Source organism: Lepidothrix coronata, unplaced genomic scaffold (genome assembly GCF_001604755.1).
Source record: "Lepidothrix coronata isolate B3197 unplaced genomic scaffold, Lepidothrix_coronata-1.0 Scaffold96, whole genome shotgun sequence".
In the NCBI taxonomy this organism is placed as follows: domain Eukaryota; kingdom Metazoa; phylum Chordata; class Aves; order Passeriformes; family Pipridae; genus Lepidothrix; species Lepidothrix coronata.
The window spans coordinates 3,163,561-3,190,450 of record NW_016690276.1 but is presented as its reverse complement, the minus strand read 5'-3'; the positions used below and the strand labels follow the sequence as shown (position 1 = coordinate 3,190,450).

At 37.8% G+C, this 26,890-nt stretch overlaps 1 protein-coding gene across 1 annotated transcript in view; it reads right to left on the bottom strand.

Annotated features, from left to right (window-relative positions):
• Positions 1-20,112, bottom strand: part of BANK1 (B-cell scaffold protein with ankyrin repeats 1) — a 137,062-nt gene extending 116,950 nt beyond the window's left edge. Inside the window, exons 1-3 of the mRNA XM_017822217.1 lie at positions 20,059-20,112; positions 12,951-13,116; positions 4,157-4,555 (exon numbers count right to left, since the gene is read on the bottom strand). Coding sequence (XP_017677706.1) covers positions 4,157-4,555; positions 12,951-13,116; positions 20,059-20,112 — 619 coding nt within the window. The remainder of the gene's footprint in view (positions 1-4,156; positions 4,556-12,950; positions 13,117-20,058) is intronic.
• Positions 20,113-26,890: the final 6,778 nt, after the last annotated feature.

Sequence of the window (26,890 nt, the reverse complement as noted above, 5' to 3'; positions counted from 1 at the left end):
TAGGTTTGATGAGTAGTTGTCAAATATCAAATTTTGTAGAAGTAAATTCTCTCCATATTTTGGAAAAAAAAAAAAGGAAAAAAAAAAAGGATACCACTGCTTAGAGGAAAGCTTGGAATTGAAAGCGAAAAGAGTTTTGTTGAGCTGTAAACAATGGTAAACAATGACACCTAATAAAACAGCAAGAAGACTAAGGGATACCTGCGGCAGGAAGAATCAAAAAGCACCTCAGATACCTCCGACTCTTGAGCTGTACCAAGAAGTCCCACCAAAAAGTTTAATAAGTGTCAGTTCACTTTAGAAACAGAGTCACAGAACATTATTTGTATTAAATAAGTCCTATTCTCTTTCTGCATCATCAGTACCAAGGATAATTGCAGGAGAAATTCAGGACACTGAAAGAACTAAGCTAACTACTCCAGATGCAACTACCTGTCTATATCTACAAATCCCTTGCTTAAACACATGGTTGCCTGAATTTGAAGTGGAAGTGTTTCAGGACTAAACAAAACCCACCAGTTTTGTCTAATACCCCAGGGTACTGAATGAATACATTGAAAGTATGTCAATTAATATAAAAGTTGGTATGCAGTTCAGCAGACTAAGGAAAAGCTGTGGACAGAAACAGGAAAAGACAGATGCAAACAAAATATGTCTCTTGATTCTACTTTCAGCAACATTAGGGAATGCGGATAAAGAAAAGTCAGAATTTTAGAGTCTCATTGGACCATCTTAGATGTTAACACAGAAAAATAAAATTTCTGATTGTTCTCCTGTTTCCCTGAGGATTACCTTCTTTTAGGACAATAGGCCCTTACACAAAATTCAAAACCAACTCTGAATCTCAATGTAGCATTTTCAAACAGTGAAATATTTTATGAACAAGTGCTGCTAAAGGAATCTTTTGACAACAATAAAAACATCTTCTTCATGCACAAGTTGAATACAATAAAGTCTGTCACCATTTAGGAAATATATGTCAGAAAGGCCAGTTTCCATGTCTCAGTTCTCCCTTTATTCCTCCAAGAACACGTTCAAACAAGAATGACAAACCGATCAGATTTTGTGTTTGAATCACATTACAGGGCAAACAAGCTCTCTGCTGAGTACAAAACCCCTTGCATTTTATTTAGTGCTACTTAGCACTTTAATTAGCACTGTCTTTTGCCTCGAATTTTTGGCATATAAACTACTTTAGAGCTAGAATAAAATTTTAAGAGGTAAAGCCCTACCTGCTCCAAGAAGATGGAACTGAAACCATCTGGTAGGTGAAATAATTGGGGGGGGCATGAGACTTATTTTGTGCTCTTTCCATCTCAGACTGTAGGGAAAGTGCAAAGGGAATAGTACCCAGGAAAGAAGAGACAACTGAAAAATTACCTTGCCTATGAACTTTCCCGAGTATGGAGAAATCTGCAGTGGAAGGGTGGTGATTACTGGCACCCAAGCTATGCCATTATTAACACTCTCCAGAACCATGAGGTAACAACCTAATTTAGCATCCATCTTCCAGTAGTTGTTCTAACTACCTGCAAGCAACTCCTGAGCCCTGGCATCCCTTAGACCTAGGACCTCAACAGCACGCTTTCCTAAGGGATTAACAGAATTTAGTTACAGTGGAAGACATGTGGTGGAGACATTATAATTAAAGCACATTACTAAATTATTAGACTGGTAAGAGTGACAGCTCTTGCCAATACTGAGGAGACAAGAAGGTACAAATGCTTAGAAGAACAAGTTAAGAGCAATGAACAGTTCAGGGGAAAAAAAAGGGGACTGAAAACCATGAAGAACATACACAAAAGTGTTTTGATCACTATCTCCAAAGGCAGAAATATAAGGGACTAGGGACAAACACTGAAAATGAAAAGTGATTGAAGATGATGATTCATATGAAGAGTAATGGGAAATCTTGTGAGTGCATGGTCCTGAAGAAAGGCCAAAAAAAAAAAAATCACTCTGAAGGAAAAAATAATCCTCATATAGTCAATAACCCCTTGGCAAATAATTTTTATTATAAGGGAAAAATCTCTTTCCCAGATGCGTAATCTGTCAAAATCCCTGTCACAAGTTTCACAAAGGCTAAGAGCTTAATAGGATTCTACAGAAGAGTATCATAAATACAGACACTATTATCTTTAAGCAAAGGTAAATAATGATAACCCATGCTCATCTTCATTTCTCAGAATTTAAATCAATGGTCAAATGAAAGCAAATCTCACAGTACTTTCACTGTGCAACAGAGAGCAGTGCAGAGATCTCCTATCAAGCACTGATCCAAGCTGGCCTTGCTGATGGTCAGGGCACACCAGTACAGAAAAAAACAGGGCCAGAGCAGTTCTCATCTATAATTGTGAAGGAAGTGCTTATGCCCTGGAGCACCAGGCATCGACACTACTCCCCGTCCTGGATCTAGTTCAGTCAATTGAACTTGTCTGATCTTAGCCACAGTCTATGCATCCCTGGTAAAGATGCACACACTATTCGTTAATTCAGCTTTGTACTAATCTCTGAAGTTGCTGATATTGACCACTGCCAAAGCAAAGATCATTTGAACACCTACTAGTTGCTTGGCATTACACTGTAAGCAATTTCCAAGGGCACATGTAATAAATACTTTCATGAGTGCATAGACCTAAGCAAAGAACCATCCTGTGCCTTCTAGGAAACTGTTTATCTTTGCAGAAAAGTTTGCAATTTCCTGTGCATGAGTCAACTGATGGTCTCTGAGCCCAGTTCCTTCCTATACATACACACAGAGTATAGACCCACTGCTTTCATTCCACTAAAAAACTGCCAAGAAGCTTCAATCTGAAGCTACATATCAGGCACAGTCAGAAATCGCAAACAGTACCTTCTGAAATAAAAATGGACAACTCTAATGAGCCCACAACTTAAAGTCTGAAAGATACACTGAGGAAAAGGTTATTAAATACTGAAGAGGAGATCTGAAATGCTATATTGAAAACGCTGATCTGATATAGCCAGACTGTGTGCAGACACAGTCTGGGCAGGTTTGAAAGCCTTTTAGTATACTTAAGCTTACCTGCTCAAGCACAAGGCAGCAGGGACATCCAGCTAGGTCACTCCAACTCAGCTGGGGTCTCTCTACCCCAGTGTCCAAAAGAATATTCTTGATGTTCATGTGCATTCGAAATTAGGTTAAGGTCTGAGTACCCATCCTGAAGTTCAGGATTTTTTTCTCGATCACAAGCTCCCATGCCAATAAAATGGCACCTTGTAGGTAACAAAGACAGAAGCACAGTGTTCTGCTTACTAGACAAAATCTTGACTAAATAGAGAGAGCTGAGAGAAGGTAAGAGACCTAAAGACTACAAAGAAACAGTAGTAAATATGCTCTCAAAGGAAAACACACAGCTGTCTACCTGAAACCAGTGCACAACTTACTATGCCTTTCCAAAGTGGCTCATGCATCTTTCTAAAGCTATTTCCTGCTTTCATTGTGCAGCCTGGCAAAGTTAAATTTCGGGTTAAATTAAACCATGTACACAGACTTTGCCATTTCAGTGCCTCTCACACTCAGAGGAGTCTTTTTACATTCCAGAAGTGCTAATTTTACATTAATGCTTCTAGTTTCTATGGATGTGCAAACACATAAAACCAGATAGTTTTAGTCCTTCCATTACAGTTTTTTTATCTGGGTTGGAAAAAGTAGAAGGGAACTTCTGCTCTTACATGTAACACAAGAAAACTTGTCATCCATGAAACTGGGTCTTAGTAATTATTTTTTGTTTTGTCAGATTTGTCTAAGGAGATACACACACTGTCGCAATTAAGGCATTTTGAAAGAGATGAAACATAAACCCATGGTTTTGGACAGACTCTGAGATTTGGAGACTCAGGAAATAGAGAAATAAGTGTTTGCCAGCTCTTCAGTCTGACTATGAAGTAGTGATGGAAGGTTCACAGTTGCCAGTGGCAGCTTTTAGACTTTCCAAGTCGCTTCCCTGAACCAGGACTAAGAGGACAACAGTTTCCTCACACTTCAGTGACAAACGCATCATCAAACCAAAACTGTTGAATCAAGCTGAAGAGAGATAATTTCTCCAGAAAATCTGAATTATCACATTTTTCTCCTTCAAATGATTAAGCAAACTCTTTTAATAATCATACAAAGTTTTCATTTTTGTATTACCTGGTTGAATAATTCCAGTAACAACAGCGATATATTCCTCAGGTTTCTGATCAGTGGAAATCTCTCTGCTGCCTCCATCTAAGGTCAGTGTCTCATAAAGAATCCTTGAATTCTCCACCCCACAAAGCAGAATTACCACATTTTCTAGAGGTTTTAGAACTTGTTCCAGAAAATAACATCTCTCTTGATTCAGGCAGTTAACAAGTCCACACGAGAGTATCAGGAGTTTACATTTATAAGAGAGTAAACAGAATAGCTCCTGGTGCTTGAAAGTTGAAGTCTCTAGATTGTAGAGTAAGATTCCTCCTTCACTCACTATGTGTCCAAAAAGAAATTTTAAATACAGTGCCCACTCTTCTGCTTCTTGTCCATATATCACAAGGACATCCTTCGTATCTTCTAGAAAGAAGAAAACATTTTTAGAAAATAAATTCAAATGCGTTTTGAATTCACTATAAATATCAGAAGACATATTGCTAGTTTCCCCCCTATTAAAAACTTGAGGTACTGAAGAAATCACCTTCAGCAGAAATCACCTTAAAATGACAATCATCTCCTTATTTTTAAAACCAAGGCACAAAGATTGTCCACAGAAATACTGGAAAAAATAGCTCAGAATATTACATGTTTAGAATAGCTTCAACTAGTATTTCACAATACATACTGAAATTGCAATGCAGGAAGCAGAGCACATTCACACATTCTGCACACTCCTAGAGTCTTGACAACAGGTGATACTATTAAAAATTAAACACTTAGCTTTTAATGGCAGAAGCAAAGAAAAGTTTTTTAAAGGCTCGACTGCATTTCTTTTCAACTATATTGATTTTTATATATGAGAAAGACAGCTTTATTTATGTAAGAAAAGTGAGTGAAATACGGTCTTAAGCTCTGCCAGGGGAGGTTTAGGTTGGATATTAGGAAGAAATTTTTTACAGAGAGCGTAATCAGACATTGGAATGGGCTGCCCAGAGAGGCAGTGGACTCATCATCCCTGGAGGTTTTTAAGATGAGACTGGATGTGGCATTTAGTGCCATGGTCTAGTAACCACAGTGTTGTTGGATAAAGGGTTGGACTTGATGATCTTGGAGGTCTTTTCCAACCCAGTTGATTCCATGATTCTATATCTAACACCACACTTGATGGAAGAAAGGCTCTGCAATACACATCTCATAAAGCCTTAATTTAACAGGGTTTCCATATTTAGTTTGTCTTTTCTATCTATATACAAAGGGAAGAGTCATACTGCTGAGGAGAGACTCATACGAGCAAGGTTTTCCATACTGCAGTTTGGTGCAATGTTTATTGAAGCAAGCAGCTAATGCTATCAAGTTACCTGTGGGAAATCAAACGTGGGTTTCTCTTGAACTACAAGCATGCTTTTTTTTTTCCCCCCTGCCATTGATCTGCCTTTTATATTAAGAGTTGACTTCAATATTAAGCAGGAACGTAAGGCCTGCAACTTCCCCTAAATTGTATTAAAAGGTGAAATATCACTATTTTGAAATGCTTGCCTAACTGGAAGTGTGGAGTCAAAGTTTACCCTGTGAATAGCTATGATGTCCTCTATCAAAAACCTACTCCATGTACCTGTAGCTTTTCCCTATCGCATATTGGGTTTGCCTTCACAAATTTTAGTAATATATATGCTTGAAGGCAGCTTACTTGAAAATTAAAGTCCACCAAAACTCTGCTTTCAGAACAGTATTATTTTAGTCTGAAACAAAAACAGTCTAGCTTTAATGCAACACTAACCAATACTGAATACACAGTAACGATGCATAACTTTCAACTAGATTTTTTCCCCTTCATTATTTCCATCTCTTACTGAATAATTCTTTGAAGTTACTGCACTTGGAATATAATGTAAGTTGAGATTAATTTTGTTCCCTTGAAAGTTAATGTAATAGAAACTATCATATCCTGACAAAATTAAGCTGTGCTTCAACTGCTCCTACTTGGAACCTGTCTCAAAGGTAGAAATAAAAGGTATTATTACTTGAGTAATGAGAAACAGTAAGAGAATTTCTGCAGTCATCCATAACCTGAAAGAGTTCTTCTGACAAGCAAAACTATTCTGTAGTTATTGGTGTGTGGTTGCCCATGAAAGCACAACTCTTGAAACATGTCATCTTCGAAAAAACCTAATGAATCTTATGAGAACCAAGTGAGACAGGAACATCTTTTCAGACTACTGTGACCTAGAAGGAATCAAGAAATTGCATATATAAAACAAAAACCCATGTCTTTTGTGGTAGCAATTATAAGATACAGTATGTAGTAGAGGCATTTAAAAAAAAAAGCAAGTGCATTAGAGAATCAAAGGAAATCTCAAGAACTCTGCAATGCACCAAACACATCCAGAAGGCAAAGGAAACAAATCAAATATTGGGGGCCAGTACCTACTATTAAACAGGTACCTCAGTTTATGAATCTTGCAATCTTTTAAAAGACAGTTTCTGTGTGCTTAGAAGTAAGCAAGAAGTACTTGTTAACACTCATCTTTGAGAATAACACTGCACAGTTGTCGGTTTATTCGCTGCCTTTTAAAGGCCTTGTAGGTTTGTAAAGGTTTGTAGATGATATGCTCTACTTCTAGATATCTGCATTTTACTACAGTTTTTTCTAGAAACTCGGTATTAACATACTTTGCTTGACATAAATAAGGTTGATTTCAATTAGGGTTTAAAAACTGGCTCTGCAGTCCCACTGCCTTAGGATGGTTTGGTGAAAAAAAAAAAAAAGTGACATTTGAAAACCAGTGTTTACCCAAGTTTTAACTGAAAGATGGATCACCATATTTCTCAGGATCATCCAGAATATTTTCCAGTTAGGGTACTGGAGCGTAACAATATCCTTCCCTGTTGTTCACTCAGCTGCCCAGGAATTCCTGTGACCACATACCAAGCTTGCCACATCAACCATAACAAAAAAAAGTAATCCAAGTCTGTTTATGATCCTCACTTGAATCACATTAGCCTTTGATACCTGTGTGAAGAGAACTCTCTTTCAAATTGTTCTCCACCACTATGCTGAGAAAGGAGAGGGTCAACTGCTAGAGAAAGCATAAAATGCGTCCCTTCTATTTCTTCCTATCACATATGTCCTCACTTGGGGAAGGGAAGGTTGCTTGCTTCTCTTTTTTTTTTTAATTTTAATAAAAAAATTTAATTTTTTAAATTTTTTAATTAATTTTTTAAATTTTTTTTTTAATTTTTTTTAATTTAAAAGACATCTGAGAAAGAAGTGTATGAACTCCGTCACTATATAATGAGTTACCGTCCATCAGCAAAAACTTGTTAAAATAAGTACAAAGGAGAAGTAGAAATACACAGAATAGAAGTTCTTGCTCACTTTCTCAAAATATACTGATGAAAAATTGGGGCAACATAAGTGATATGGAATGACATCCATTGCATTTTTAATTTTGTGATAGTAGACTACACTGTCCAGGATTACCATGAGTATCCTCTCATGCTAAAAACTTAACACAAAAAGAAGCAGTATTTTTTTTCCAGACAAGGAGTGCCAGATTAGAGCTACTTAAGAATTTACAAGTTGACTGCACTTATCTGATTAGACTTTTCTGTATCTCCAGATTCTAGTTTCATTGTCCAAATCAAATATCACCCAAAGGGAATGCATGATGTTCTCCCATGAGTTCCCTTCCACAGAAACATGCCATCTACACCTAGAGAGTCTTAAGTAGTTTTTAAAACCACTAGGGTTTGGAAAATGTCTGTTTTTCCTCTGAGGCATCTCCTCCTCCCTTTCCTCCACATTTCTTTCACCCTGTAGGATAAAACTATGGGTATAATCATGAGAAACATATAGAGGCATAAAATAACCCAGACTCCCATCTTTGCTCAGAGATTTTCTTCTAATCTCAAGAAGATTCATTTCTATGTGGGCTGTATATAGGATGAGAATGGCAAGCACACATACTAGTTCAAATGAGACTTCAGAAACTGAAGACCTTTACTCTCTTGGCCCCTTTGCAATCTTTTCATAGAGACTCAGCCATTCATCTCTTCACATTGCTTGCCCTGATCACTTACAGTGATATAATAAGAAACTGTGGAAAAAGTTTCACTAGCACTTCAAACAACCCCTGCAATATAACATTTGGAAACGAAGTGAGAACGTTTAATTCAGCACTAATCAATGGCCTTAGCACAATGAATTGCCCCTCACCCATCCAGGAGGTGTCGATTTTCCCAGTCAGCACACCTCACACACATCCAGTAAATGTGTCTCAAAATGCAACTCTAGCTCTTGGTTGCTGGAATTCTGAAAGGCAAATCCCCTGAAGCAAGCCAAAATGCATTCATCGCAGGAAGGACAGCAGAAAGCACTTCAGAACCAGTTGCAGATAATGGAAAATGTTTTCAAGGCAGTCACGTTGCTTCTGAGACATTTCAGTAATGGAAATGAAAATTATAAAAGCTACTGGTAAACTTTACAGTGAGATCAGAAACTAGCAAAATTGATGCAGCGCTGTGGCACACCTGTTTCAATTAAAGCAATTACCCTAAAACACAGGACATTCCTGCCACCACTGTATCAGCCAGCAGAGTGGCTGCACTTCTATTTTCAGAGGCCTATCTAACTAGCATGAAATAAGAACACTTTCACTGTTTATGTACTTTCTGTTGCTAATTGCTAAGTTGTATGTGAAAACAAACACATACTCTATCTGTATAAAATCAACCCTGACATCTTCATCCTTCTTACTAAGCTCAGTAAGGTCTGGGCTGGGTAAAACTAGGTTCTACAGAGAGGAACAACTTTTCTACAATGGGGTGAGTTTAGGGTTGATCGTGTTGGCTTTCTATGTAAAGAAATTCCACTGACCTTCCCCACAGTGACAATGGGAACAGAGCAAAATAAGTTCCTGGGGTATCTTTGTCTGCATGGACCTGGCACAGGTAGACTAGAAAGATACCTGACTATCAAACCCTACAAAGCTAACATTTTGCCCAAAAAGCTGTTCCTCTTTAAGTGATATGGCCTTATGCCCTTGTTTAGGCTTCTCTCTCTGACCTGTCCTATGAATACACACAGCTGAATATCTAAAGATGGGCAGGTTCATTTCTAGTGAACATGACTAAACACAAACATGGGATATAGAAGTCAGAACTCAGTTCTCTATTTCAAGGTATATCTCCTCCTTTATCACAATTACCATGACGCAAAATTTCATGTCACTTCCTTATACCTTTGGTAGATTTTAGCAGAAAACAACCGAGTAATTCAGAAAAGGTTTAGACATGAACGAATTACGAAGTGAAAAATACATCATAACGACAATATAAAGAGCTGAGTAATATACTATTTTTTTTTGATTGCTGTGGAACAAGTCTTTAAGGTCACACAGAAACCTGAGCAAGCTGTATGAAGTTTGTATTAACAGATGCTATTGCTACTAGAAATAACCATCCCCCAAAGCTTTCCCTTAAACTGCCACTACAACTATAGTTTCATAAACAGGAAAAAGTTAAAGAAAAAATTAATTTCAAAATGTCAGTGTTAGGGTAAACCAAAGTGCCCTCTTGTTTATTTTATTTTTTATTAATTGCCAGTGTTTCTCTTATCAGGATCTCTCTAGATGTCCCCATCCTGACTTAGCCCAGGCAGTTCTGGATTTATGATCACATTTAAACTCCACTCATTTAAATTCAATGTCTTTGCTTTTCCTTTTGCCTTCTGTTGCCTTTTTTTCTCTGTAACCTTTGATTCCATTGTTAGTTCAGTTTCTCACAAATTCTTATCTCTAATTCCTTTGACATAAGAAACAGAGAATAGAAAACATGTTCTGCAGGCGTTAATTAGTGCTAGGGGAAACAGTCTTCTAAAATTCATTACATGTGCCTCTATCACAAGAGAACATATCTCAGAAAATAGTGCATACACAACAATACAAAAAGCACTTATTTTGCAAGCAATAATATTTTGGGTAAGTTGCTGTGATTTCAACTGCTGTGATCTGGGAAGGTCATGCTGTAGCACTGATGTATAAAAATAAGAAAAGTGTCTTACACATTAAGAAGTGTAATTTGTACACCAGGGACTTGGCAGAGACTGATCATCAAACAACGTTTATCAATAAATATCACCATTTATTGCAATTTCTGCTCTGAGATTTCTCTGTTCCCTGCATTTGTAATGTGATCAAATACACTAAGCTAACCACATCCCAGCAATTCCTAAGTTACAGATTATCACTGACACATGAAATTTGTCTGGTAGAACTCTCTTAGAGCAGTCATAGAATGGTTTGGGTTGGAAGGGACCCTTAAAGACCATCTAATTCCAATACTCTGACATGGCAAGGACACCTTCCACTAGACCAGGTTGCTCAAAGCCCCCTCCAACCTGGCCTTGAACACTTCCAGTAATGGGACATCAACAGCTTCTCTGGGCAACCTGTTCCAGTGTCTCACCCACATTTCTTTAGGTTTCTAAATCCACTGTTCCCTTTGCCACAAGTCAGCACAGTACTGAGGGAGGACTTCAGAGGTCCCATAATTTTAATGGCTTGATCTTCTCCTGCTTTTGCAGACTAATTTAAAATCCATTTTTAATGCATTTCATTTACTTGGGCATTCATGCAGAAATTTAAGGAAAGGCAAGCAGCAGTTTTTATTTGATGTATAACATGCTGAAGCTATGAAGCTGTAGAAGAAAGTGTCCTCCAGTTTCAGTTCATTTCTTTTGTCCCTCTCTGATAAATACATGACAGTCAAAAGACTCCCAACAATAACAACAAAAAACTCAAGACAAATCTCCTATCAGTGTTGGACAACCACTCTATATTTTTGTTTTGATCTTTTTAGCAGCATTCATCCTAATGATGCATACAGAAGGAAGTAAATGAAGTAGAAAATCATTACATAAATGTGTAGCTTCATAAAATGAGCAATGACAAAGGTAACAGTGAGTTAGAAAACAAAGCTAAATAAAACATTCAGGAACAATCTCAATGGAAGGTTGACTTCTCTATATTAAACTTACCTCTGCTTTCTCTCTACTGCCTTAAGACAAAGATTCTAGAGATTAGCCCTATAACAAACTACATTTATTTCTGTCCATCAGATAAAGAAAAGTTAGTTAAAGGAATGCCAGTCTGTCTTCACACAATTCACCCACCGGGCTGCAAAATCGACCGCAATGCCCAAATACTGCTACAGCTTGACTGAGATTCAAAAGACATTTTTCCAGTAAGCATATCTCCTCATGGAAGGAGGAGAATCATCTTTCCCCCCTGTAAAATAATTTCTCAAATTAGTACCAGCCCTAAAATAAGAATAAATCGGAGAGTTACTTGGGTATCAATTCTGAGTCCCTCTCTAGCAGAGAGCCCTTGCAGAAAGATTTTGTGTAACTAGTACTGCCTTTGACCACGCTGCATGCTTTTGGGAAACAAACCAATTGGAAGTTCTGTATGTTCATGTTCTTCCAAACAGATTTGCCATATAATACATACATATCTATCATACTTTACTGTCATTGTGGTACAGTCTCACTGTTGCATAGGAACAGGAAAACTATATTTACATACTGGAAAATATCTCACCAGTACTTCTACCTTTTCAAGCACACTATCCTCCATTTCTAGTTAGAAACGTACAGAACACAAAGTGAAAACAAATCTTTCCTGAACCATGTCTGAGACCAAATTAAACCTTATCTCATACAGTCAGAGCACCTGTGTAGTTCAAATACAGTAAAACTCAGAAGCTTGACGCGGACAGGACAGGATCAAGGAATTATGAAGCATTCTGCTTTTTCCATGATCAAGCCCCTCATTGTTTGACCACATCTATCTAACCAAATTTTTACTTTCCTCTTGAATATCCAGAAAATGAAAAATCTTTAAAGAAAACAGGCTGATGCTGTCATAGGTCTATCACCATCTTCATTGCACATATATTTTATTATTGTCTAATGTAAGACTCCTCAAGATACCACAATTTAACATGCTACCAATGCCAGTGGCTCAGCAATAACTGATTGCATGTTTGGTAGAGGTACAAAATACAATGTGCAGTTTGAAGTTTCCTCCTCTGAAGTTTATTCTGCCCATGTTCCATTTTCCATTTACTGCAAATTACTGTTATAATGCACAAGCATCTTAAAAAGCCCCACAAAAAAATCTCACTGCTACCAGATGGGGTAGTCCTATACATCTCTACTATACAGTTGCTTATACCCATCCTGGCAACCTATATTTTATTTGTCACTTCAACCAACTCCCCAGCACGTTTTTTTCTTGCAGTTGCCTGAACACTTCTGTTGACAAAAGAGAAAATGAGATATGGGACAAATCAAGCCTCTGAAGTTAAAAGGAGGGTTAATAAAGTTAATAAAGACTGCCACTTGCAGCAACACCTATAACTTCAAGGTCAACATTAATACTTAGTTAAGATCATGAGTATACTTTTGAAACAAATCATCTGATTGTCCTCACTTACCAGGCTTTGCTTCATTTTGCCCTGGAGCACATAAGCTAAATCCTCTTCAGATGAAAGTAAAGCAGAACATGCGCTTTGAAATCACACCTAACATGCACCATATGCAAAAGCCATAGGACCAGATTAGAGCAAATTCAAAATAAACTCCCTTCAACGAACCCTGCACGGCTCTCAGGACCTTAGCACCTACTGCTGGCCTCTACAAACCCCCTCTTGTAAGCAGCACTATTTACCAGTGTTGAAGTAGCCTTATAGCATTAGGAAACCAAGTCCTGAGAGTGCTCACTGACCATGTCGGGTCAGTGCTACACTGTAGTACTGTGAGTGTGCAGCTGAGCTCCTACTCGCTCTTGCACACTTGTGCCAAACCAGTTCCTCAAGAGACATTTCTGAATGTAGCCACTTTCACTGAATCCATAGTTGGTACAGTCTGCAATGCCACGTGCTCCTGCAGTATCTAAGGCACTTATAGGTACCTGGATTGGCTAATCAGGACAACAACAAAACAAAACACTTCTTAAATTAAATGCTTAACATGCAATTAAAATTCAGTGAACAAGACTTCAACGATATACCAAGAACAGAAATATCCACAAAGAAAACAGCATGTTCAAGAGTAACTTTCAAAAAAATAACAGTTGCTTAAACTTCTCATAAGACTTTTCATCAATATGATCTTTCAGTAAGAAACAAAAACCTATGAAAGGAGGGGAACTTGAATTTGGAAACATTCCTCTTAAGACTCCTAGTACTTCAATAAAGACTTAGATTTTTAACTATCATTTATCCAGTACTGGCTTTTTGCTATGAGTGTGAAAACTTTTTCAGTCTACTAGCAAAACAGATTGTTTACGGGAGAGCATGTACACTTTGGTAATTTAAATTTTACAGTGCTCATCTGTGAAATAATTGTGGTGAGAGAAATAAAATAGTATATTTTACTTCTACAATATTTTAAGGATGGTTAGTGTTCAACCCTTGATTTCTGATAAAACGGACTTGCTTTTTACAGAAGTCTCTGAAATGTTACATCCAATGAATGAGTTGTCACAGTTTGAAAGGATAGTTCTGCATTTTTATGATGTTATTTAAGGCATATTTTAAAGAACAGGTTGTGTACAAAATGAATATTATTCATTATTATACATGTCACCCAAAATGAATAGTATAGACTTAACAGCGTGTGGGAGTACAAAAGTTATGGTATACACTATGTACTTGCAAGCTAAAATACAAAAACATGGATTGCTGTTTTAATGAATTCTATAAGCATCAGTGTTGAAATACAGGCTGCTAGTTTGCCAGTGAAACACAGCTGTTTTTAAACTCTTTTAGAAAACCAACTGACAATAGCTTGGCAAGAGCACTACGAGAAAATTAAAATGAAACAGTCCTGAATGTACTCTGTAAGCAAAAAATTCTTCTGTTTCCAAACTGCTAAATGTAGGATCTGGCTTAAACTTTCACTGAAAATATTTCTTCTCCAATTCAATCATTACAGACTTTCATTCAAGGGCAAATTAGATTTGTCCTCCTCTAAAACAGTTAGTCTTGAACAGGGAACAGAATTGATAAGGGAGAGAAACACATCTGGAAGTCTTAATGATAAGATTACTGTGTTACAAACCAGTTACAAAACCAGAATGCAAGTATGAGAACCTTAAAGTTTTGATTAAAACCACTGGCAAAATTTCCTTTGATAGTGCACAGCAACAAGGCTTTGTTGATTACCTACAGCTATTCTGAGATACACTAGCTGCGGAATTAGCTTTCCAAGTTTACAGCGAGGAAGACTACAGCTACTGGAGATTCTGTGAAATATATAGTAGTAGACATCTTGGGGGGCAGGGTGTGAAAAAAGGTATATTGAGTTTCGTGCATTTTTATTAGATTTTCTAGATACTACAGAATATTCTTTCCAAGCAAGATACTTATATTACTCGATTCAATCTTTATTACATTTTCTCATAATATCAGCCTAGCTTTAAAAAAATAAAAGTCAGATGAATTTGAAATGAAAATTACCATAGATATTAAAAATAAGATTAAGCTGCTAAAATTTACTGTCTGGACATAGTTAAAATTACTTAGACACTGGTAAAGATGTTGTCATCTATCTGGTTTACTGAAAGGCCTTGCTTTGAAGTAAATGTGAATTGAGGCATAAATCACATGAATTATTTATTTCAGTTCCCTCAATCAGACAAAAGGCATTTGAAAAATAACGATCAAATGGTCATTTTTCAGAGGGAAGAAGTTTTTCTGGGGAGACCCAGTAGTGTGCTTCTACACCATTAGATATATTGGCCACCTTCTTGGGATTTTTTTATCCATCTGCTCAAGCACACACTTCTGGCCAGCACCACATGCTTCAGTCACAACTGAATTATGTGAATGCTATTGCAAACACTTTGAAAAAATCTTAGTAACAAAACCTTAGGGAAATCACTACTTGATGAAGAAGTTTATACCGAATACTACATATCTACCATTTTCCCCACTGTATTCCACATTTTTTAAAGGAAAGAGAATCAAAGTGAGAAGATATCTGTGCTTTGTTGTTCATATGGTTTTGGTAATTTAAAAAGCTGACTTATGTCACTCATGCATATTATAATTTCACAAAAAGCAAGTGCCTAAGTCTTTTCAGTTAAATAATTTTTAATAAATCAGAGGAACCCCACCTTTGTGGTGTTCTGATAAAAGTACTGCTTGTTTTAATTTCATGCCCACTATCACATCACCATTAAACTGCTTTGAAGCCTGTACTGTATTTAGCCTTTCATTTTTACAAAGGACACTATCATTACTTAACATGGAGTCTTTTATTTTCAGTTCTCAAATGGCTCTAAATTGTCTGTGTTCAATTCATTCCAGCCATCCTATATCTTTTTCCTTTCAGCTATCTAAACAGTAAATGTTTCACGAATTAATGAAAATTTTGAATAACAAAAGGGTTCACTATGTGAAGATATGTTTAACATATATTATTAAATTTCATAAAAGTTTAATTTTTAAACGCTGTTTCATACATTGTTCTGTTTTTCCCAAAGCTTATAGAATTTTTAATATTTTCCATTAGAAAATAAATGCTTACTCTTTCAATTGTACCTCTAATCTGATATTTGAAAAAAGAAAAACACATCTCCCACCACTTTTTGTTGACTACAGTCAACAAACCTGAATTATTTATTCTTCATGAGTTAACATTCAGCGCACGTAGAGAATAACTAAATAAAATTTAGTATTCGGTTTTGGGTTGGTTTTTGTTTTGTTTTTTTATTTGGAAGTAAAGATAACAATAAACAGTGAGTAAAAATACGATTACGTCATTACATTTTGACAGGAAAATAGCTTGCTGGAGCTAGCACAGACAGAAACTGGCATGTCCCCAACACTGAGAAACATGGGGAGTAAGGTATGTTTAGGCACGAATTGAACCATATGGGACAGGATTTCATTCAGGTTTGGGGGTGGAGGAGTGGGGTTGTTTAATTTTGACATTCTCTTTATTTCTTGTAAGAAAATTCTTTTATGCATGTCTAGAGCAGGGGATCTAGGACTAGGTGTTAGCTCCCAGATCCAGCTGTACTATTCGGTTGCACCTTAGCTTGGTGAGAGGGCAAAACTCAGACATCCAGGAAAACCTCTCTTCTGATGCTGGTTTCCATAGAAAGGAAACCCAAGGATGCAGGCTGGACAGAAGCTGTGGTACACTCCAGCAGAAACACCAGACACGGCCATAAAAGTCACTTTGGCTGATGAAATGAATGTTTTCCCTGTGGTTTTAAGAGGTTTTGTTAAATAGAGAGAGCAAGATGAAGAACCTTGTACGAATGCAGTTTCGTCATTGCTTCTAAATTCCTCACCCCAAACTCATGTGCAAAATAAGGAAAATGCTAAAGCACGTTATCAGCAGGGCAAAGAGAAGAGAAAGAAATTTGTGCAGGCCCCTTTCAGTATTTGAAGGTGACCTCTAAGACAGATGGGGAAAAACTTTTTAGCAGGGCCTGTTGCAATAGGACAAGGGGTAATGGTTCTAAACTAAAAGAGGTTGATTTACCTTAGATATAAGGAAGAAGTCTTTACAGTGAGGATGGTAAAACACTGGAGCAGATTGTCCAGAGAAGTGGTGGATGCCACACCTCTGGAAACGTTCAAGGTTAGCTTGGATGGGGCTCTGAGCAACCTGAACTAGCAGAGGATGTCCCTGCTCATTGCAGGGGGGTTGGACAAGATGGCCTTTAAATGTCCCTTCCAATGCAAACTAGTCTATGACCCTAAGACTCTATGGACTTCAGTGTTACAGTTTTCTTACAGACAAAGGAATTAAGAAATAAAGACATCTACTAAAACTTTATAGTGAAAAAGGTGAAAGAGATTTGCAATTCTTTTTTTCTGCTATGAAAACCTGCAAGATTCAGCAACTCACTGGAAGTAAGTTTGCCAGTATGTACAGAGAGAAAACTGAAACTTGACAAAGGTATTGCATTTCAGCTTCACATTCTTACATGAATTCTCTATTTCTTAAACAGAAGCAACAAAAGTTATGAAAATTCCGGTTCCCTTTTCTGAAGAACATCTTTACGTGTATACATACACACTTTCACAAACACAAGCACATCACACCACAAGCAAGGGAAATATTTAAAATGCCGACAGATCACCAATGAAATTTTGACAATTTTTCAAACATTTTCTTTGGCTTTTCTTTTTTGATTTCCCTATTTTACTATTGTATTTATCAATAACAACAATGAAATACTGCAGGATGAATTGCTACTTGATACATAGATCTCAACTGTAGAAATAAAAAAACGTGGTAGTACATCAAGACAGCTGGATATGCTAGAGAGCATTTCCAAGAAAAAAACACTACTCTTATTATCTGTTTTGAGGAACCTGCTACTACATCGACCACTGGGAATGTGGAACATATCCATGCTTGTAAAAACATCTCATTTCTCATCTAAGCATCCTCTAAGAACTTCTCTGGAGAGGAAAGCTAAGCCCCGTGTTGCACATTGCAAACCACCACTGTGCCCAAATTCTGCAGAAATGATCAAATATATTGCAAAAAAAAAAAAAAAGGAAGTTGAATAGACTTTGAAATTATTTTTCTTTCCAATTAAAAGCAAAGATGGAAGTTTGCTTTCCTTTTCTAACAGTAATAAACATTACTGTGTGCTTCAGAACTTGAATGCTCTGAATCAATGCTCACATGGTATACTAGTAAAGCTAGCTCTCTGAAGGAAAGCAGTAATTGAGTATCACTGAATACTGATATTCCAAATATGCTATACTCAGGCAGTAACTGTATTTCCTATGGATATGTTGAGAGTTCTCATGTATCATAGAAGTGACTTCAAAATAGTACTAGAAGCAATTATGCTTACTGTTGTAAATTTGGTTTAAATATGGCCAAGTATGTAGTACCTGGCCATAATGAAGGCTCATTAGTTGGCAATTGGTCATATAAAAATGACTGCTCATCACCCCTAAGCTTACAAGAAGAAATGAACCCTAGCCACAGACTGCAGCTATTTATAAACACCTGTATACAGTTTCAAGTCATTTACAGCTGTTAAGCATGTGATCTGAATGCAAAAGGGTGCTTTCCAAACTCAGTGATACCTCTGCTTGAACTATCTCAATGTCAAACACATGTAGGCCTTTTCTTATTTAACTGTACACAAAAACTCACGGAAACTTTGAAGAAAAAAGTAATAAAGGGACTGCTAAGACCAGTTTGCTTTAACTGTCAGTCCTGCAGTAGCATAAATTATACACTCTGGCTTAATACAAAGCCTTGCTTTCTTACTATGTAGGGAGCCAATAAACACTAAATAATCATCAATATCATCACATGAAATAGATCCCGTTTAAAATGTAGATCTCGGTATTCGTGAGTCCCTTCTTACCTTCATGGCAGTTTCAGAAACTATTTAAAATACCATTCTGAACTTACTACTTTTGTTTAAATTTAGCAAAACCTAGTTGTTTATCACAGTTCACATAGTAATAGTCTGATTTTAATTTATACAAAAGGTCAGGGCAGCTTTATTTTTTTAATGATAGCCAGAAATGACTGGATCTCCCAGGAGGATACAATTATATCAGAAACTCTCGCTGCTGTTTGCATTAGGGCACTTAAGCTTGTTAGAGGAGCTAAAACATTCTTTATTACCTCCAAGCAAATAAAAGAGTATATAAGCTGACCAAATGCTCAATAATAAGCTTCAGGAGATACACAGATAGGAAAACAGTCACACTGTGGCTTCTGATTCCCCGGACACAAACGTTCTTTTCAGAAACTGAAAGCACTGCTTGGTTTCACCATTAACGTGACCTCACTGATACAATTTTTCAAATATGGGTGGTCAATTGCTTGTATGCAAACTTCAGTAATTACTGCTTGCAGCAGAAGGGAGACAGGAGAGGATTTGCATAAGGCAAACATCTTGTTAGGAACAACTTCTGAATTTGAACAAGCAACCCAACACTTCCAGAGACATAGACAGCTTTGTGTGAATTATAAGGTACTTCTCACTTCTTTGATACTTAAATTACTAATACATTATTAGTAGTAATATTAATGTTCATATTATGAACATTTACTTATTGCTGAATCTGCTTTAAAACTCCACCATGAGACCCCTCAGATTTTTAATCAAAACATGGTCTGAAACCTTTTCTTTTCCCTAAAAGTGAAGCAGTTGAAAAATTTTTAAAGCTACTAAAATTCACGCAATCCCTAATTCTTGAGAAAAACAAAAATCCAGTATTACTTTTGTTTATTCATTGGCTAGATTCCCTCCCAGAACATGACATGTAAACATTGCCCCAGCAGCAGTTGGAGACACAGAAATGTACATCGTGTAAATAAAGAGTACATAGTGAAAGATCTCAATGAAGATATTTACATTCAAGAGTGTGGAGAGGAGTAATAACTCAAACACAGCATAGCAATTAAGTTATCCCATCAGTGCCTCCTGTCTCAAGTGAAGACAGATGTCATCAAGGATCATCAACATTATCGGTGTTTTATCTTTACTAGCTACAGCGTGTTTAATAGAATAAAGAAGATCATCTAGGGTAGGGTGTCCTACAAAGTACTGGCAAGTAACAAGCCTGTCTCTCCCACTAAGCATCCCAAACAGCTTTCAAATTTGAGTTAGACTAGGCCTTGGGCAATCCACCTAAAGCAACTTCAATACCTCACAGCTAGTGTTCCATCAGGAGAAAACAGACCTCTTTACACTGTGGAAAGAAAGGTTTGGTGATGTGGTAAAACTGCAGGAGACAGGTTTATGCAGGGAGGTTGCAGGTGGATGAGGCTTAGTCAGAGCAATACATGAAAAAATGACAGAGACAAATGATGACAGCAGAAGGCCAGCATCTTCTCTGCTGGCTGAGCCTACAGTTACTTGTTCCCCTGCCAACGTGTGGAACTGGCTGCGAGCAGCTGGGAAACCAGCCATCCCTCTTTGGTATTCTTACATACTTACTCTGCAATTACTCCAGCTATTTTGCAGGCATACTCAGGATCTGACTGCCTTTATTCACCAAAAGCCAGACTTTAAAGTGGATGTCCTCAGGTCACACCCAGTTGTATACTGTCATTGATACAGAATGATCACTAAGCAAACTTCTGTGATTATCAGAACACAACTGACTGTTCATATCTAGAAAATATCAGTTTGCCTAATAACTGGGATAGTACATGCATATTTAGAAATGCTATAAAATGTAGTTTTGCTCATGTGTGTGAGTTTTTTCTTTAAGGAAGCCTGCAAGTTGAGTCTAAATAGAAAATCCTATCTATCAAAAGCTAGATACTGATAAAATAACCACACCCATTTAAAAAATCAGCCTTGGGTAGAAAGTAAAGTGGTATTGAGTTTTGATATTTTATCTATAACTAACTTATTATAAAACAGCTGGGAAAGTCACTTTCCCTTTCTTCCCTGATGTTTTCACCTGTATAGTGAAAGTAGTAGGTAGAGATGGCTTGCAATGATAATGTCATTAGAATGCTGCACTTGATAACTGATATACTTACTCAGAAGTTATAAATTGATACAAAATATAAGGTACTTTGTAAAAAACCTGTCTTGACATCTGAAGTAGTGATTTTAAATGATGAACCAGAACAGCAGACAAAAGCATTGAGTCACCTTTGCAGACTCAGACCTTCAGACTTCTCTTTCTTGATTCCTCATTCAGAAAATGAGGATAAAATATTGTCCCAACTAAGAGAAGAATCACAAAAATAGAGCTGAGCTCCTTGCTGCAAGCAAGTGAAACCTCTGGTGCCTGCATGCACATCTTTCATTTCCTCCTTATTGAGTGCCCAGCTTTGCAGTCACTGGTTTGATTTGTGGTGTTGAGCCTTGCAAAGACACATGAAGAAAATGGGAGCAGTAAATACATAGCATTTCCGTGAATAAGGAAACATGACAGGGAAGAACATGCACAGAGACAAGGAGTCACAGGTTTCTGGTTCAGATTAAGGACTGCCTCTGATTTACATGAGACCTTCATAAGTACTTTTATCTTTTTCATAAAATTTTTCCATCAGTCAATTGGATAATGCATCCCAATACTACCAAGGGAGTAACAAAATATACACTAACAGTTTTGAGACATACAGATAATGCAATAAACACTGATGAAAGCATGAACAAGGAAATTAATATTTCTGTGCAAAGCATAGCACAGTTTTGCTGTACAGTGTAGGCTGGAGCCCATACCGAAAGCTGAAAGACTGGAAAAAGATGATAAATTTTTAATTAATAACACAACATATTATTAGCCAATTAAGACTATCCCAGAGTGGATATACATTTAGGACACAATTAACATTGCTCATACAACTTTTATTCTTTCATTTCCCAACTTTTTGGTGCCAGACTTCCCCCTCTTCAGAAAAGTTACATGGTATTTCGAGACTGTCAAAGACCTGTTAGACACCACTTGCACTTGAGGGCTATTTTCAAGGAAAAGTTATCTAAAACTGTCCTGACGTACTAAGAACAGCAGTAAACAGCCAATAAAACAGTCAGTAAAAGCTCTGGCACAATTTGTCATGAAAACATGCAAACAGGTGACACGAGTGGAAACACCCAAGGGAGGAAAAAAAACAAAACGTTTTGGACCAGGCACGCTCACAGGGTGCGCGCCCACTAAGCACCCAGCTTCTTCATGGCAAAGCGCAGAACGCCTCACGCAGGGTTCTCTACGCTCCACCACCACCCTTGGACAACAACGCGGGGCAGCCTCCCCGCCCTCGCACCCCGCTCCGCCCCGCACCGACCTGCCGGGAGCATGGCTCCGCCGCCGCCGCTATTCCCTCGCCCGGAGCGCGATGTCCCGGCCGGAGACCGCTATCCCGGCCGGTCGCCTCCACCGGGACAAAAGCACGGGGCCGCCCCAGCTGCCGCCGCCCGCTCGGCCCCACCCATATCCCCCGCTGAACACACACCCACACACCGCGGCAGCGCCCCGTTACCCGCGGTGGGAGCCCTCGGCCTCCCGAGTTGTTTCTGTAGGGGGAAAACGAGGAGCGAGTCGACCCTTCCCAGCTGTGCAGAGCGCTGGGTTTCAGTGTGAGGCTGCAGCAGGGAGACCGGGTCATCCTGTGTGGAAAAGCCCGCCGAGGAAGAAAGGTACGAGGGAGGTATGCCCCAGAGTGTGACACCCGCTTGGGAAGGTGTTCTGGTGCGGTATGGTTAGCTCCTCCACAGTATTAAGACATATATTTATTTTTTGGCATGGCAGAGAGTAGTAAGTCAAAACCAAAAAAAGCGAGACAAGCGGCCCATGAGAGAGACCGCGAACACTTCAGCCCACTGCTGCGCTGGCCATTGAATTTAGTCAGGGGACATCAATCAAGGTAGCATCTTTTGAGTTCAAAATAAAGGCCAGACCCCCACAAGGAGCCAGAGTTGCCCCATAAAATAGGATTATAGGAAAACTGCAAGTACTGCCTGAAATAAGTTAGTTTCCAAAGGAAGCAAAGCTTTTCAAACTGCAATTCAAGCATAGGTGTGTGCTTCTTGCCCATCTGAACTCCTGTGTTCACCTTCCCTACCTGAATTTTAATGCTTTTTGGCTGATTTTAGTGAAATTCGTCAAAGCTTTTAAGGATCTCAAAAGGTGAATTTGCTAAGTACCAGTTTCAGGAATGTGGGTGTCCAAAATTAAGATAGTCTGCCTGAACTGAAGCAAAGGCTGCAAAGTGAATACAAGCAGTATTAGAGAAAGGAAAACCCACACATAGAGGCAGGCTTTATAGATGCCTCAGTGTGACAAACCTTCACAGTTTGCAATCAGCCACAAACCACAAATGTGCAGAAGGCTGGACTTCAGAGATCTACTTCTGTAAAGGCTTTGCAAGCTGCAGGGACTATGTCCAGCTGAAATATGCAGAAAACTGGACCATCATGAGCTGTTTCTGTAATTATACACGTAAATATTTGGGGTTTTTTATTTGTTATGTTTTGGGGTTTTTTTCAGTTGTTTTTGCTCACCTATGGGTAGTTTTGGTCAATTTCTGATTTGGCCTGGCCTATCACACAGAGGAAATGCCTAGCTACATAGACGCAGGGAAAATCCAAACTAGATCCAATCACGTCAGTCTACATGTGCCATCAGGAAGAGCCTGGAATATCTCCCATTGTCCCTTTCTTCTCATTTTTTCCCTTCAGGTTTCATTCATTGAAGTGACAGATATCTAGGTAATACTTCATTCCAGTACTTCAGTCCAGTCCATTTTTGGACACATGGAACACAGCATTACAGTGTCAGTAGTCTTGAATTGTGTGCAGGATGAATGAGATGTCATATAATGGAGGCTGGAATATGCCAAAGATAAAACATTTGGAAATACTGTATCTGACTATTTTTCCATGGCAGTAATAATTGCTGCTTCTTATAAAATGGTTAGATAATGTGGTTGGATGTGGTTGGGATGATTTAGCATTTTGAACTGTGAGGATCTTCACTGTAGAATTAAGAATTCATAAAAAGAAAAGCAATAATTAAATATAAATGTATTTAAATATAAAAATAACTAAAATGGAACTTGGAACTCTGTCATTCCAGTAAAAACAAAACACAATTAGGAGGTTTCCCTGGGTATTAGGATGAGGGACAAAATGGAATTGTGATAGGCCAATTATTTACATTTTGAGAGGAAAGAAAAGTAAGCCAACACTGTGAAAATGAGTCCTAAAAGGAAGAATACAATTTGCTCTACCAGGAAGTATTCTACTAGTCATAGAAAGAAAAGCCTTTGGCAGAATCGAAAAAGCAAGAAGCCCTGCTCCACATGGAGGCCTTGCTGAAGTGTTGGTCAACGTGCATGGCACACACGAAGGCTTGCAATGGTATGGGCGGAATGTGTGCTCTCATCCCACGTGTGCGTGGTGCTAGGTGTAGGGTGACACGGATGCAGCTGGAAGGAGGCCATCTGGGACAGGTTGCTGAGAAGACGAAGGACAGAGATGGAAGGTAATGCAGGAGCTGTGTTATTGGACCACAGTTTAGGGTAGGATAAAACTTGGTAAGGATTGTGGTGGTTTAAAGGAGTGCTTGGTGTAACGCAGGTTGTTTGTTGTGGTGTATGCCTTTTTGCCTCTGTCTGCTGATGGTTAGACTGAGTCTGCTGGGTCTGTGCTTTCAGTTGAACCCAACTGAGCCTTTGCTACAGAGCTCAACTAGTGTGCACTTGAACACGGGTTTTTCCTTACTTATGATGCTGCCATCACAGCTTTTGAGGCAGTGATACTGGCCTGTCCAGGACAACAGTGGGAACAACAAGGGTAATGATGAGCATGGTGCTGGTCTCTGACTATTTGCAACTCAAGGCAATATTGGCTATACTGAGGCCTACACCCAGCAGAATTATTTCTAAGAACAAAGCAGGTGAATTTTCTAACTGCGAGGTTAGTGCCATTAATTTATACTGCTTTCTACGCCAGCCAAGTCACAAAGGTTTTCTCTGGTGTAGTAATGTCTGCATATGACTCGATATTACTGCCAGTGCCAGAAGACTCCTGCTGACAAATAAGGTTTTCTGTGAAACCTGTCATTTTGAGGTCTTCTCTACAAGTCCAGCAGAAGAATTATGTTTCCCCAGTTTTTCAACCTCTTTAAGACTGCACTTTGTATATATCACAAAGCCAAGGAATTTGTAATTCATGCTGGAGATGTAAGAATACACTGTTTCTAGGCAAGGAAAAACTAGTTAAATTATTAAGCAACCTCAGCCCTTGTCATGAAGCAGGACTATATTAGAGGGAAAACAAACAAAAAAAATCCATGTTAAATCATGAAAAACATGTCTTGGGAATGATGCCAGTATTGTGTTTAAGTTGTCTGTCTGTCCTCAGTATGAATTTCAGCTTCAATTTTAATAAATTTACTTGAAGTATAATCTTACCTTCAAACATCTTAGATTCATAACACTAATTTGGGGATAATTATATACTTCTGTAATGCTTTTAAGCTTTGGATTCTCACTGATCTTGTTAAAACTAATTTCTTGCTAATACTGCTTTTGTTTTTCCCTTTGTGAATATACCACTATTGTTGGAATAGCAGCTTCTTGTTTGGATATAATTAATATTCTATACCTTGCCAGTATAATTTCCTACACATATGACATGTTTGTTTCCTAAAATTTGAATAATTTTTTGTCTGTAAAACAGCTTGAAGTCTTCTTGAAAGGTTTATTCACTGTTCACTACAAACTCAACTTTACTTGCAGCTTTCATTGTAAAATCCACACATAGCATTGCTAGGTTATACTGCAATACAGATAATATCACTATAAATTCTAATGTAAGTAGTTGGAAATATTGCATGTGAGATGATATTGTTAGTTTTTGTGTATTAGCAGAGGCTTGCGTGTAGTGGGTTCTTTTAGATTCATGCTTTGTAGTCATGTTAGTTTTTTCTGTCCATGCACACAGATATTGCATTTTGCTATCTGATGTTACTACAGGAATTAACATGGATTTAGCTGAGTGTCCACTCTTCTTGTCTAGTGGAAAAAAGTAGAAACTAAGTACATGATACATTTATAAATATTGGTTAAATCTTATGAAGAGGTATAAAAGAATAAAGAGTGCCATTCAGTTTGTAAGATAGCTTTCAGAAAGCAAGAAAATAGTGTTTGAGACCTTCCTTTTGTTACTTAAATTTCCATCTACTAAAATAAAAATAAATCAGGTCCAAAATGGAGCATGATTCCAAAAGACAATGTTACTGTACACAGTAACACTGTCAGTTAAGGGAAAAATGGGTGAAGTGAGGCAAATCTAATAGCTTCTTTCCCTAGTACCATTATGATTAAAATGGTTAATGACACAGATGAAGCATAAGAGAATATAAAATAGGTAGCCTAGAACATAAAAGCAATGCCAGTATGTCATGAAAATTATTTGTGTCATTCTCTAAGTTCATTCTTATATATATAAAAAAATCTGTTTCCTCCCATAGCATCCTCAGTGGTCAGAACAAAGTTTTATGTAGTTTTGAAGAAATTTCAGGCATATTATATATCTGCATGGATTTTCTGAAGTTTTTTTACAGGCGTAACAGAGAGCAGAAATAAAATTCTTCCCTCCCCCTGCCCCCATCTTATATATGGAATATAATTTCATGCACAGTTACCTGTTACTTTGTTTTATGTTTTGGTATGCATGTACAGGTCACATTAATTCTCAAGATTTTGTTTAACAAAAATCTATTAATTGGGTTACCACATTTAAGCCTTCAGTGGTAACAAACTGAATTAATCATGTTGTGGTTAGAAACCAATTCAAATGCTGTTTACAGCATAAGAAAGTCAATGCCCCAATATAATGCTATATAGCAAGATGACCTTTATTTGAAAATCTGTATCGAAGAACTACATCACTAATAAATAACACAATGCAGTGCCAAACAGGATGTTAAAAAAAAGTAGATTGAATTGATTAAATAGACAACAGAGTGGCTTATGGATTATAAGTAAAGCTTGGTCATAAATGAAAGCTTGGTTTTCTTAACCATGTGCAACACACAAACAAAGGAATTTTCAGGAAGACAATAAATAATTGTTGAAGTCAGTTCAGACCCCCAATACCAATGTGTTTCTTTGCTTCACTAGAAGCATCACCAGATCCATATGTGCTGGATTGCTAGACCAAGATTACTCACTGTCTTTGGGCTGCATTCTTGGCTGGTGCAAATCAGGTTTATTCCCTCTTC